The sequence below is a fragment of a genome, unplaced genomic scaffold (assembly GCF_019419815.1).
Source record: "Pyrus x bretschneideri cultivar Hongxiangsu unplaced genomic scaffold, Pyrus_bretschneideri_v1 Contig1, whole genome shotgun sequence".
NCBI lineage: Eukaryota > Viridiplantae > Streptophyta > Magnoliopsida > Rosales > Rosaceae > Pyrus > Pyrus x bretschneideri.
Genome location: NW_025999390.1, coordinates 543,476 through 557,216, shown reverse-complemented (window position 1 = coordinate 557,216; position 13,741 = coordinate 543,476). Strand labels below are relative to the sequence as shown.

General features: G+C 39.3%; 4 protein-coding genes across 5 annotated transcripts; 2 read left to right on the top strand and 2 right to left on the bottom strand.

Annotated features, from left to right (window-relative positions):
- Positions 1-37: 37 nt before the first annotated feature.
- Positions 38-2,264, bottom strand: LOC103927833 (WEB family protein At1g75720). 2 transcript variants are annotated; one of them, XM_009336800.3, is made up of 2 exons: positions 1,868-2,264; positions 38-788 (listed from the first exon to the last, which is right to left on the bottom strand). In XM_009336800.3, exons 1-2 carry the CDS (start codon positions 2,021-2,023, stop codon positions 291-293), a joined length of 654 nt encoding a protein of 217 aa, XP_009335075.1. In that variant the 5' UTR covers positions 2,024-2,264; the 3' UTR covers positions 38-290. The 2 variants fall into 2 exon arrangements, with proteins under 2 accessions (XP_009335075.1, XP_009335067.1); XM_009336792.3 differs by having other exon boundaries at positions 38-794; positions 1,868-2,258.
- A 1,126-nt stretch (positions 2,265-3,390) lies between these two features.
- LOC103927847 (hexokinase-2, chloroplastic) lies at positions 3,391-6,169 on the top strand. Its single transcript, XM_009336810.3, has 9 exons — positions 3,391-3,712; positions 3,952-4,102; positions 4,187-4,369; positions 4,637-4,711; positions 4,793-4,948; positions 5,036-5,131; positions 5,219-5,349; positions 5,438-5,519; positions 5,616-6,169. Exons 1-9 carry the CDS (start codon positions 3,438-3,440, stop codon positions 5,943-5,945), a joined length of 1,479 nt encoding a protein of 492 aa, XP_009335085.2. The 5' UTR covers positions 3,391-3,437; the 3' UTR covers positions 5,946-6,169.
- A 532-nt stretch (positions 6,170-6,701) lies between these two features.
- On the top strand, positions 6,702-8,338 carry LOC103927856 (AP-2 complex subunit sigma). The gene is made up of 6 exons (XM_009336823.3): positions 6,702-6,873; positions 6,946-7,044; positions 7,144-7,194; positions 7,284-7,457; positions 7,820-7,879; positions 8,042-8,338. Exons 1-6 carry the CDS (start codon positions 6,871-6,873, stop codon positions 8,081-8,083), a joined length of 429 nt encoding a protein of 142 aa, XP_009335098.3. The 5' UTR covers positions 6,702-6,870; the 3' UTR covers positions 8,084-8,338.
- Positions 8,339-9,301: 963 nt separating this feature from the next.
- LOC125473238 lies at positions 9,302-13,166 on the bottom strand. Its single transcript, XM_048575833.1, has 12 exons — positions 13,148-13,166; positions 12,836-13,014; positions 12,692-12,749; positions 11,907-12,185; positions 11,515-11,809; positions 11,327-11,396; positions 11,185-11,245; positions 10,972-11,047; positions 10,794-10,881; positions 10,295-10,645; positions 10,005-10,217; positions 9,302-9,769 (listed from the first exon to the last, which is right to left on the bottom strand). The coding sequence occupies exons 1-12, from the start codon at positions 13,149-13,151 to the stop codon at positions 9,302-9,304; spliced, it is 2,142 nt and encodes a 713-aa protein (XP_048431790.1). The 5' UTR covers positions 13,152-13,166.
- Between the last annotated feature and the right edge of the window lie 575 nt (positions 13,167-13,741).

Genomic DNA, 13,741 nt, shown 5'->3' with positions numbered 1-13,741 from the left:
AAGGGTATCAAGCACACTAATTCATTAGGTACTCCATTGAAAGACGCTGATTTATTAAGTATTGTTTATTGAGAAATTATTGTACGGTACTGAAACACAGTCACGTGGTATAATCAATCCACATATAACGTTACAGTTTCATCTTATATAGAGCCAAATATACATAATAGATTAAAAGAACTGAAACATAAAATGATACAAAATACACTTTTACAAAAAAGGGTTGAAAAGAGTTGGAACAATCCTCTTGGAGCCAAGAAGCATATGTGTGCATGTATGTTGCAGTTGCATCAAGCGTAAGCAACCTGTGAGCTTCCTTTCTTCTTAGAAAAGATCCCGGCGATCAGAGGAATCATGGGCTTCTTCTTCTTTTTCGTGAGAGAATGGTGTCTTTCCAATGTTTCATGAACACCACCTTGTGCAATCATCACTTGAGACATGGAAGGTGGATTTCCAAATGCCACATATCTTTTCTTTTGGAACTCAAAACTTTCATCTTCCTCACTAGATGCTTGTGTTTTGGTTGTAAACTTGGTCGAGTCTTCGTCGACAATCCTAACGTCTTCAATCTCCGTTTCGATGAAGTGTTTTTCATACTCCCGTTCCTTCAGTTGCTGGAGCTCTCGCTTTGTGCGTTCGAGCTCCTGTTTTAGAGAAGAGAGGCAGTTTTCCATGAGCTCACTTTCTTGTCTGGCTTTTTGGAGGCTTTGTTTTGTGTCCTCTAGTTCTGCTCTCACAGTTCCAATTCTGGATAATGCGGGGCCATGCCTATTTTCATTTGCTTCGTTCTGCATCTATATGGATCACGTACAAAAGAACCCATTCCATTAGCGTAGAAATCAAATGGTTCCCGTAGTTGAGAATTTTTTATAAATCAAACATATGTAAAACATTTTGGGGAGAAATTTTTAGTGTAAAGACTTTGACGTCATGTCACTTGTATGTTAAGTACACACAATGTGATCATCCTGCATTTGGAGAGAAATTTCTCATTATACATGTTTTTTGCGCATGAATGACGTGACACGAAAGTTCGTACTCAAGAATATCTCTAATTTAAGAGAGTCGGACTTACAGTTGGATAATGCAACAAATAGTAATCGTACTCAAGAATATCTTTAATTTAAGAAAGTCGGACTGACAGTTGGATAATGCAACAAATAGTAAAGGGGTCATGGATGCTTGCTTTGCTTGTTTGTGGGCCCTCTAAAGTCTAAATAAACATTAGTTAATTTTTATTTAAAATAAAAGAAGGGACAGTGCAAGTGCATAGCATATAACTTGGCATCTCTTGATATGAAAGTCAAAGAAGATTAGAAACCTTAATAAAGATGATCAGATTCCTTAATAAAGATGATCAATAAGGAATTAGGCCCTAGTGATGGTTTAGTGTTCTTCACTTAAAATATAGAATATATCAAACTATACATATTCTAGGATCGATGGTGCTAGAATTATTTGTTTATTTAACTTTATATATTCCACCAGACATGATAATTAAGGACAAGTTGTACTCAGCCACAAGCAAAGCATAAATGATTGACTAGTTTCTAGCAGGACCAACAAAGATATTACAAAATCATATTGTAGAGCAAAAACTAATAGGTTGAAATTTTCGATGCACGAAATCAAATATAAATTACAATACGACATGTCAATACGATACAAAAATATTGAAGAAGTGTAATTTCCTTGATTAAAATGTGTACAAATTACGAAAAATCTTAGCAAAAGAACTTGCATGATAGCAAAGCTAGCTAGTACAAGAAGTAACATTTAACCTAGCTGACAACCCTAATGCAATTATCAAAGTGGTACGTAAATTAAGGGGAACATAAGTTATATAACGGATGGATGAAGGATGCACCTGTTTGAGCTGGGAGGCATAGAGCTCTCCGGCAAGAACTTTTTCTCCGAACAACGCAACTGCCTCTTTGACGGAGCGGAACGGTTGCCTTGTATCGATCTCTGCCCTCCTTGTCCTCGTCACTTGCATTCCTCCTCCTCCTACTTCTTTCTCCATGTTCACTTTGGAAAATGCTGCACTCGTAGGATTGGATGAATGAAAGGTGGCAACAAGAATGTGCTTTTTATTTGGACGACTACTAGTTAGAGAGAGAGAGAGAGAGAGAGAGAGAGAGAGAAAGAGAGAGAGTTGGTATGGCTGGTTAGACTGACAACTTACAAGTGATTGAGGGAGAGAGAGAGGGATATAGGAGTGGGGGAGGTTGAATTCGTTTCTTCGCGTCCACTTCACTAGATTTCTGTGAATGCGAAAGGCGGTGGATGGATGGGTGGCTTCGTGGACTTTGACAATAGAGAGGGACTCCTCGCCAAATACCCCCAACACACACACCAACTGAACAAACTCCACCAATTCCAAAGTTACCCTTTTCACACTCGTGGGACTTACTGAGTCTTATACAAACGTGGCCCAGCCCAGTCATACCCAACCCTACTAGTATTGGGCTTGCCCACAAGATCCACAATCCACAAGTAACAGTGAGGCTTTACATATCTCAGTACTTTACCGTGACATTCTGAATTAATGAAGTCACGTCATGTGAAAATTAAAAAAACACATGATATCGCATTAATTGTTTGGACAACGTGTAAAATCCCTTCTCCCTTGTAGCAACCGACGAAGAGATGAGAGGGCACACGTGAACAGTAATTTGTCACAATCATGTTCTAAAGTATCAATATTGAAGGTTAATAAAAATTTCATAATATCAAAAGGAGAATCATTAAAAGGATTAGGATAAGAATCATCAATCAATAACAACAAATTAATAAGATCTTAATCTCGGCCAGCTTCCTCTTCCTTTGCCTTGTGTTTTACAAAAATTAATATTTAATGGAACGGGAGAGCATATAAAAAAGAAATGCTGCCGGTCCAAGTCACGGTAAGCATATTAGGACTGGATATACCAAAAAAACAATGTGAAAAAACATGTTGCAAGCAAATTAGATTTCGACCTAACGCCACCAAACTACAGACCGTTGTTTGCGTCGCATCCACAAATCCACATTGTTTTATCCGTCCATCTAAATTATTTCTAAATTATTCTAATTAATGAGAAGAGGATTATATTAATTTCAAGTTTAAAAGAGATATCATTGATCATGCTATTTGATCAACGGATCTAATTTGAGTTTAAAAAGTGACTGATTGTTTGGGTGGTTAAAATTTTTCTCTTCAACACATTACATTTTAAGTTCAGACTTTCTTCAATGTAGCTGAAATAGTATATCCTGTCAAAATTTTAATGTAATTTAGAGTAGTATTATCGCGTTTTAACGACTTAGACCAGTTGCTGTTAGGTTAGTTAACTGTTGAGGACTTTGCCAGTTGCCATCCACGGATATAAAGACCAATTTATACAACACCAACATTCCCCCTTCTTTCCTTTTCGTAGATCCCACCGTACTACACAATGTCAGCTGCTGCCACTTCCCCAGCCGTTGGATCTTTCTACCTCCGGCGCCGATCACCTACGGTGGCCATGCCTCGCTTCAGGATGGCCGTCCGATCCGCTGCAGTTTCCCTCTCTCCGCTGTTGACCAAGCTACACAACGACAGTGCCACTCCCCTGCCCCTCCTGCGCCACGTGGCAGACTCGATGGCCTCCAACATGCGTGCCGGGCTCGCCGTGGACGGCGGCAGCGACCTCAAGATGATACTCAGCTACGTTGATTCCCTCCCAAGCGGGTAATTTTTAAGTTCCACTTGTACTAGTGAAATAAAAATAGTTGCATACTTGCCAACGACATTAACAGTTTACAAAAAATTTCATTTGTCCGCTTGTAAGAAATTGTTTCGTTATATGTGTCAAACTGTCATTTGTAGAAGAAGAAAAGCGGTGTGCTGCCGGTGTCCTTTCTCAGGGACCACGAGTGTAGTGTTGCAATACATAGCAATCTTATGTTAATTTGCTTATGTTTTTGAAGGAATGAGGAGGGGTTGTTTTATGCACTGGATCTTGGAGGGACAAACTTCAGGGTGCTGAGAGTACAATTAGGCGGCAAAGATGAGCGCGTGATTGCAACCGAATTCGACCAAGTTTCCATCCCCCCGGAGCTCATGTGTGGCACCTCAGAGGTAATTTTACAGAAAATTAAATGTTAGTTTCTCACATTTTGTTACATACATTAGTTAAAGCAATTTTGATTGTTCACACTGCAGGAACTGTTTGATTTTATTGCATCTGGTTTGGCAAAGTTTGCACAAAAGGAGGGTAGCAAATTCCACCTTCCAACTGGTACGAAAAGAGAAATTGGATTCACATTTTCGTTCCCTGTGAAGCAGACCTCCATTGATTCCGGCATACTAATTAAGTGGACAAAAGGCTTTTCCGTCTCTGGAACGGTTAGTACTTTAATTTTGACGCATTTCTACTTTTTCGTTTCATTGCTTCTTTGCTTCATTTTTCTAGAGATCTTCATTGGATAATCGTGTAAAAACATGAACATTGTATTCTCATTCAGTGAATTTTGTAGCGTACTTTAGTCGCGTATTTATACAAGAGATTTAGGTCTAAATAAAGTACATAATAATCAAGAGATTTAGTGAATCTCATAGGAAACTTGTTAACTTCCTGTGATCATAGTTATAATCTTGTGAAAATATTTACAGGCAGGAAGAGATGTGGTTGCTTGTTTGAATGAGGCTATGGAAAGGAAAGGACTCGATATGCGTGTGTCTGCTCTGGTATGCCCATTTTATGCTAGCATCCTCGTGCAAAACGTTTGATGAACAACTGCCAATCTGATATAGTTCAATGCGTATTAGGTTAACGATGCTGTAGGAACTTTAGCTGGAGCAAGATATTGGGACGATGACGTCATGGTTGCTGTCATTTTGGGTACTGGTACCAACGCTTGCTATGTTGAACGTGTAGATGCTATTCCCAAACTACAGGGCCAGGTTTCTTCTTCCGGCAGAACGGTGTGTAAGACTCCAAAGTTGTCTCCTGTCCTTTCTTTATCGTCTTAGCTTAAATTTATTTCTCAATCTTCCCAAAATTTGGATCAGATTATCAACACTGAGTGGGGAGCATTCTCAAATGGTCTTCCTTTGACGGAATTCGATAGAGATATGGATGCTGCTAGCATCAATCCCGGTGAGCAGGTAAGCTTTACGTTTCTATTGGTTGTATTTTTAGTTTTCTTATTCTTGCTAGTAACCTTATACTTGTTGTTCGTATTTCATATGAAGATCTTTGAGAAAACAATCTCTGGAATGTACCTCGGGGAAATTGTAAGAAGAGTACTAGTAAAGATGGGTGAAGCAGATGCTTTGTTTGGTGAATCTGTCCTAGAAAAACTATCAACACCTTTTCTACTCAGGTAACATATATAAGCTTCCTCAAATAAGCTTGACATCGAGTTCCTTATTTCTTCGTATGCTGAAGTAAGTTATGAACTGAGTTTTTAGGACTCCGGATCTTTGTGCTATGCAGCAAGATGCATCTGATGACCTTCAAGCCGTTGGATCAATCCTATACAATGTAGCAGGGGTAAACTTCCTAATGTTGTATTGTATGATCCAAAGCTAGTTTCATTTTTCGATATCTTTCCCTCATTAATTAATCCTTCTTACTCTAATTCGTTAGGTTGAGTCCAGTTTAAGTGCAAGAAAGATTGTGGTGGATGTATGTGACACCATAGTGAAGCGAGGCGGGCGCTTAGTGGGTGCAGGAATAGTAGGGATACTGCAAAAGATGGAGGAGGATTCAAAAGGTCTCATATTTGGCAAGAGGACTGTTGTGGCCATGGATGGAGGGTTGTACGAAAACTATCCACAATACCGTAGGTATTTACAAGAGGCGGTGACAGAGCTTCTAGGGACAGAGATTTCGAAGAATGTGGTGATTGAACATTCGAAAGACGGGTCTGGTATAGGGGCTGCTCTCTTGGCTGCTGCAAATTCCAGTTACATATGATATGACATATGAGCTGAGACTTGTAATAGTAGAATGTAATTAGCCTCTGATGAGAAGGGGTTGTAAGTAATTTGAGTAATTTGGTTGGACTTGGTATTGTTTTGGAGAATAAGATAAGGAGTGAATGAGAGATTGAGAATATAGGATTCACCTCAAAGTTGTAACGTGAGCAGTAGCTTGTACAATTTCTTGGATCATAATGCACCATGATTTGTGAGGTTCAATTTTGTCGTTCACTTTTTTATGAGAAAATAAAACAAAAGGATTACAAGGTAATCCTAATTCCTATCACAATCTAGACTCCCACAATCAAATTTAGTAATAACATCTGTTACGAAATTCGCTTTTTTGGATATCCGAAAAACCTAATGAAGTAACTAGCAAGAATTTTTGTCTATAGTAATTGTTTTGAGCCTCCAAGATATAGAATATTTACTGAGCGTCGAATTAACGGTTGGCTCAGAATTTCTATTTTTATCATTCATTTAATGAGTTGTTAATAAGTTATTGTTCAGTTTTAAAATGGACCAGCAACAAAACCAAGAGTTCTATGTAATTTTTTTTCCATCCATTTTATGAGTTATTAATCAATTATTGTCCAATTCTAAAATAGAACGACGACAAAACTCAAGAGTTCTACGAATAAATCATTTAAATTATGTGAAGGTATTTCAATGTTACACAAGAGTTCAAATTAACCGTTAGATACTTCTGTTGACCAAGACCATCAACGGAGACAAGTCTCCCCTACCCAAGTTAAGCACACCGTTTTTTATCTTCCACTTTCTCTTACCCGCCCCGTGACCCACTGGAACTCCGAGACGACATCGCGCAACGAAACCAAAAAAGAAAAGGGAAGTTGGTAGCTTTCGTCCCGAAGTTTTGGGGTTCCGCTGCTGTTAATTTCTCCAGTTTTGCTTCGACAATGGTACTCCTCTCTAACCATTTCAGTGTTATTGATTCGATTTCAAAATCTGACCCGATCCAATTCGTATGGTAGATCCGATTCATACTGCTACAGAACCGGCAGGGAAAGACCCGGTTAGCCAAGTACTACGTTCCTCTCGAGGATTCCGAGAAGCACAAGGTCGAATACGAGGTATGATCCTCATATTTCATTAAGTTTTAATTTTTAATTGTAATTTGTGCGACAAGTTTTGACATTTCTAGGGTTTTTGAATTCGATGGTAAATAATAGGTTCATCGTTTGGTGGTCAACAGAGATCCCAAGTTCACAAATTTCGTCGAGGTTTGTAATTTAATTTGCTTTTGTTTTTGGAAAATTTTCTTTAATAAGCTGGTTAAACCAAAGATTGAATTTTCTGAATTAATTTGCAGTTCCGTACACACAAGGTTATATACAGGAGATATGCAGGATTGTTTTTCTCACTGTGTGTTGATATAACTGACAATGAGCTGGCATACTTGGAATGCATTCATCTGTTCGTCGAAATTTTGGATCATTTTTTCAGCAATGTTTGTGAGCTCGATTTGGTCTTTAACTTTCATAAGGTCCGTTGTTGCGTGTTCTCGCTTTCGCTTGATGTGATTATTTGCTTTTGTGTTTAGTGAATGAGTCGTTATTAGTCACCCCACGCTAATTGTATTCGAAACTTACCTTGGATAGCGGTAAGAGTAGTCTATCTATATGAAGAATGAATAAGCCATACTACTAGCCATTGTTTTCTCCTTCAACGTTACCGTTGATTAATGTTAGGTTTTAACCAAGCCAGGATGCATGGTAGACGACAGTACCTAGAGTTGTTAATAGCTTGTGTTGCAGTCGTATTAGTTTCATCTCCGCATGTGGCTATATACGGGTGTGGTTGTTTGTTAACTTACTGATTAATGTTTTTCATTTTCGTTTATCAAAGGTCTATCTGATACTAGATGAGTTCATTCTTGCTGGAGAGCTCCAAGAAACAAGCAAGAAGGTAAGACCACCAAGAAACCAAATTACCTTACTTTTGTGCCACTTCGTGTTTATTCTGATGTTATGTAATCATTGGTGGTCTGAATTTGGTAAATGTTATCTGCATTGCAAATATAAGACGTCGAAGCTGTCTGGTTTCATGAATCTTGTGTTGTGCTTGCAGGCAATAATAGAGAGAATGGGGGAACTCGAAAAACTAGAGTGAAGATTATCATGTGGGTGACAAGTTTTTAGGATTGCAGTATTGGTTCTTTGTTTCTGCGGATCGTTTCAGTCAATTCTTGTATCGCCATTCCTTGTGTGAATTCCACTCGTGTAATAAACCGTAATTGAACTAGAAGGTTTCTCTTTTTCATATATCCTTTGTACCCGGCTTTTCCCCCATTTTGGCATTTGTGTTTGAAATGCACGTTCATATAATTGAAGGCATATACAGGACCACTGAGTCTGTTTTTCAGTACTTCTGTTTCTAGATAGGCACTTTTGTAGCTTACATGGAGCAATGGGTATGTGCAAGTTAGCAGACAAATCATAGTTCCTTGACATTGCTTGGAACAGGGATCATGTTATGTAGGCTTTGCTTGCTAAAGTGAGAGCTCCTATCCTGTTGCGCGGGCCAACGGTAATGTAACAAAGCGATGCTTAAGCCCGTGGAAGTATATATAAGCTGGACGTATTCGGGTGAAATCCATTTGAAAATTTTAAGGGATACTTCCTAGCTGCTCAAAAATGGAGAAAGCATGAAGTTGAGTAATCGACAATGCGTTACTGATTTGAGATATCCTCACGTTGTGTGATTGACAATGCGATACTGCGGATCGGCAAAGAAATATGCTTTGGATAGCTCTGAAATCAAATCAAGTCCTTGTCATGCAAGACAACATTGTACAAAACCAAGTGCCCCACGCAAAGAGACCAAATAACACTAAAAATACCAAAACCGAGTGCCCTAGAAACCAGTGCTCTACGCAAAGAGCCCAAACTTGCCTAGTGGGCGTGCCTCCAAATCATTCAAATTGTTGGCTCCTGTTACGATTTGGTACAGAAGAAGCCATTTTCCGAACGCGAGCCAAATTCGAGCTCCAAGGGGAGTGAGTTTCAAAAGGACATACAGAGTGAGTACTTTGTAGAGCAGAAACATTACTAATTTACTATTATCTTCTTTGTTAAAGATGAAAAATGTGCCTCCAACATGTTCGTGAAAATATTACTACAAAACCTTTGCAGCCTAATAGTCTAGGGCATTTTTCCTACCAACCGAATCCCTCAGCTTATCAAGACATGGCCGGAATGCCGGGTGATCATTTATACATTATGTTCATCTTTTATTGAGTCACGATAAGGTTAAGCAGCAAGTCCCCCGCTTCTGAACAGAAGAAAGAATGAAATAATTTACGAACCAGCTACTTCCCAATAGAAATTATTAGAGGTGCTCGCTGCAGAGCAACTGCAGTGGCAATGCACTTCCAGAACGAAATCCACCTCCAGACTCCTCGTACACAGAAGGTAGATTGTGTTCTTGTCGTTTTACCCTACCGGGAGGAAAAGATGAAGTAACAGCCATTAGCTGCTGCTGTTGTGGAGACAGTGGTGCGTATTTGGGACCAACAAGTTCAAGCGTTGACGGGGATGGAGACATAAGGCCTTGGCTGCATGGAATCAACATCGAATCCTGCCTTCCATTTTGCCAACTGGGAAAATGAACTGCCGGCGCCGAAGTTCCCACTGGCCTGTAATTAGCAGCTAAGTGAGCGGCCCAAAGCCTCTGCTGATGCTGCTGATGCTGTTGGAGCTGTAGATGTTGCTGTTGAGGTTGCTGCTTCGTCGATGCTGTGGGACTTGCTTGAGGACCAAATGGGTTGCCATGATATGGAGGTAGCTGCATCTGGGCCTACATTTAAGTATTATTTCCTAAATTTAGTACTTAGCATTCAGTAGTTTATATTCAGCATTATTATTATAGGTCTATAATAGTAAAAGGTCTTACTATTTAGAGTCAAAGTTGATCAGGTTCCTCTCAACTTTCCGTTACGTATATTAGACCAAATCTTGGTTCTATTAAATGAATCTAAGCTTCACAGAAGAAATGGAATAAAACGAAAACAATTGAAGGAGATTGGAAAAACCTGCTGAGACACTGAAGGATTGTTAGGGTGAGCAGAAGAGCTGTACTGAGACTGGGGCAAAGAGAAAGGAATGAGTGTGTGACGTTGCATGAGAGGATGAATATACGGGCCTTGGGATTGTGATGATGCCTCCATCCCCTTTCTAGCTCTGCTAAAACTATTATTAGTTTCTGAGCCACCACCTCCAGCTGACAGTGACAGGAAATCAAAACTCTGCAAGAAACGAGGGCAGTGAGAATATCATCAAAACTCTGCAATGAACCAATAGCAATTACAACACTAAGCTTTACCTGCTTTGGTGAAGCGTATGCTCGAGATCCCATAGCAAACTGTGGCTGATCTTGATGGAGCTTCGTCTGCTGCAGTGTACCGTTCTTAGCTTCGGCTGAATTTTTTTCAGAACTAGAAATATCGATGCTACTAGTAGCAACAATCCCATTTGAACCATTGTTTGCATTAGCATAGACATTAACTCCCAGAAGAGCCACCTGTTTTAATCCTTCATGTGGTCTCATTTGATTAGGCTGTAGCTGTAACTTATTCTTACACTCGGAGTTTTGTAAAGCCTGAATCAAGTGACTTATGTAAACATGAGCTGCGCACTTCTTACACAACCTTCTACCATTGAGAACAGTAGTAACCTGTATAGTTGACAGTCCACCATACCCTCAATCAGAAGCTTCGCATGGTATAGAAATTTGAGAAGAAAAGAGTGGCGCATATTGAGATGTTAAAATAGCTGATAATCATACTATGGCATCATTTGAAAACTGAAAGCCCTCTCTTCACCTTTCCAAAAGACGAACTATTTTGGACAGAAGCTCTCGAGGTAGACAAGGCAGCATCCAGCCAGTGCGGAATTTTAGCAGCAGGAGACCTTGAATAATAGCTAAAAAGCATGAGGAACGTGAAAAATACAGAGAAATAAACTTATCTAGAAAATTTAACAAGGAATGAAGATAATTACTGTGACAATGATGATGGACTATCATTGCTAGCACCAAGAGACACACTTGAAGACAAGCCAGGCCACAATACTGGACCTTAGAAGAAAAAAAAAACAAAGATTATACAATCTTTAAGAAATTGATACGCAATGCTATATTAAAACACGCTTTTCACAAGTGAAAGTGAAATTACAGCCAATAGTGAAGAAGACTTTTCAGTAAACAAGAACTACCATTTTTCTTGGCTTCCTGATCCGTATCATGCAGTTCAACTTGACCTCTAATAGTTGTGCCCTGAAGAGTAATCCAAATCTTAAAATCAGACCGATCTCACCAAATGGATATTTGACTTAGATTTGATGAGTTAATGCTTACCAACTCCAGTGCAGTTACTGGTTTTCTCTCAGGAACCGAGAACAACTCTTGCACAGGCTGCTTTAACCTGCTGGGAGATTAGACAGATGATAATGTTCAAAAACGAAACAAATACGTGGACACACATACACACAATGAAATAGAATAGAAAGGGACGGAAGCCAGAATTAAGTTGAAGAACTACCCACCGACTATCCAGGCTTATATCAGATTTGCAAAAGTTGTCAGCATTGCCTGTAGCAGGTTTTTCATTGCACCCCTCAACTTTCACTGACAATGACGAAACATTCAGATTTTGAGGAATGGAATTATCTGAACTTATACATGATTTCCTGCTGTTAGGCAATTCAGGCTCATGTTGGCTACTGGGTTCGTTCAAACGATCAACTTGATCAGTTTCTTTTCCTAATCTTTCTACATTTGATGGATCGGCGGCCTTGGTAGCTCTCAAGGGGCAATATGAACCCAATTTCTCTTTTCCATCTGCAGAAACCAATACTACCACATAAATTAACAGTCGGGCACAATGGTATATATTTAAGAAAAAGAAGATTTATGAGAAGCGAACAACGAATCAAACCTTCAAATGCAGATGTCAAACTCTCCTTTGACCCTGGCAAACCTGAAGGATTTGCATCTAATGATTCAATGTCTACTGTACTATTATCATTTACGTCGTTCCTGGGGAACAGTCCAGCCAAAGCATACAAGGTCTCCACAACTTCTTCCTCATCTTTTGTGATTTCTGAGCCGCCGTCTTTATTCATAAGTTCGATCCCACTCATTGTATGGTTCACCTTCTTTGCATCTGGTAAAGACGGGGACGGAGATGCGGATTCACGGTTGCGCTTCTTCATTGCTGCAAGGGTATAAACAATTTCAAACCATACTTCATCAACAGAATATGACAGGAACTGTTTCATTTTATTTTATTTTTTTAAATTGCCTATAATCCGAAAGGGACCCGAATCATTGAAAGCCATTAAAGTATCTCTTTTGGAAAAGTTAAAACTACAGAAACAAAAGGAGGGCTAAATCTCAGACCCAAATATAATAAATAATTTAATAAAAGTGGAAGCATCATATTAAATTGAATTAAAGTTGGGAAAAAAACTGACGAAACCTTGCTTCCCGAAAAAGGAAGAAAAATGCCAAAAGCTTCAGTTTTGCTTCACCTCTAATCCAGAATTAAATCTAAACCAAAGAAAAACAAACTCGAGAAACTCCCCAGAAGACCCACCAAACAAATCAAATCCCAAATAATTAAATAAAAATATAATTAACTCAAAAAGGAAAATTTAGCATTGAAATTAAAAACAAAAATAAACGAGCAAAATTTCGCACTGTTAATTCAAACCCACATACCTGATCGCAGCTTCCGTGGAACAGAGGCATGATCAACGCCATTGCAATCATAAAAAAACTGGAAAAAAAAAAAGAAAGGAGAATTAAAAACAGAAGAATAAAACACGAATCAAAGATTTGGGTAATCGACAGAAGTAAGCAAACCTTTCTGGGAAGCTTAAATCTCTTACTGGGGAGCTCATCGTCTCTGTCAGACACGTTGCAACCCATTTCGCAGTCTCGAAAGCTCGTCGTTTTTGCAGTACCAAGAGCACTTAATTTTCTGAGCCTCTCTTTCTTCGTTGATTTTCCAGAGAGCACGAAGTCCCCACCACCATCCAAACCTTCAAAATTTCAGAAGAATAAAATAAACGAACCAACTACTCAGAGAAAAATAGTGGTGATAATTATAAGGGAAGGAGGCAGGCATTATCTGCAAGGCTTTTATCAAAAAGCTACACAGATAACGACACGTACCCATGAAGCGTTTTTGGAATTTTCTCGGCCGTTTTTTGGATTTTCTCAGCTGAGAAAATTCCAAAATTCGAAAACGGTGAAATATTTTTGGGATTTTAAAATTTTACAAGTGAAGAGCTTGGTGTCGTTGTTGGGTCCAGAAGATTGCTTGAAGCGAGTGGCTCCTCCTCCACGTCTCACGTGTCGATGCTTGGTGGCAGGTGGTACTAACATCTGGAATTTTGAAGGATTCTGGACCGTCTGATCGAGCTCGAGAAACAGATCCTTCGTCTCTCTGCAAATTTTGAGCTCAGCTCTCTGAAATCTTCAAACTTGGATCGCAGATACGATGAAATGGGAGAAACTCAGGTGAGGAAAACGAAAAGACAACGGAACCCAGATGCTGGATTGGGGTAATGAGGAGGAGGCAAAGGTGTTGAAGAAGAAAGTGAGCGAGAACAACGTGTAGAGAGAGAGAGAGAGAGAGAGAGAGAGAGAGAGAGAGCGAGAGGATAGAGAGAGCTTTTTGTGTATTTTTGCGAGTATTGCTAGCTATTTAGCGAAACGAAAAGGTCGCCGGAACCAGAACCGAAAGAGTGGGGTTTGGGTTATTTT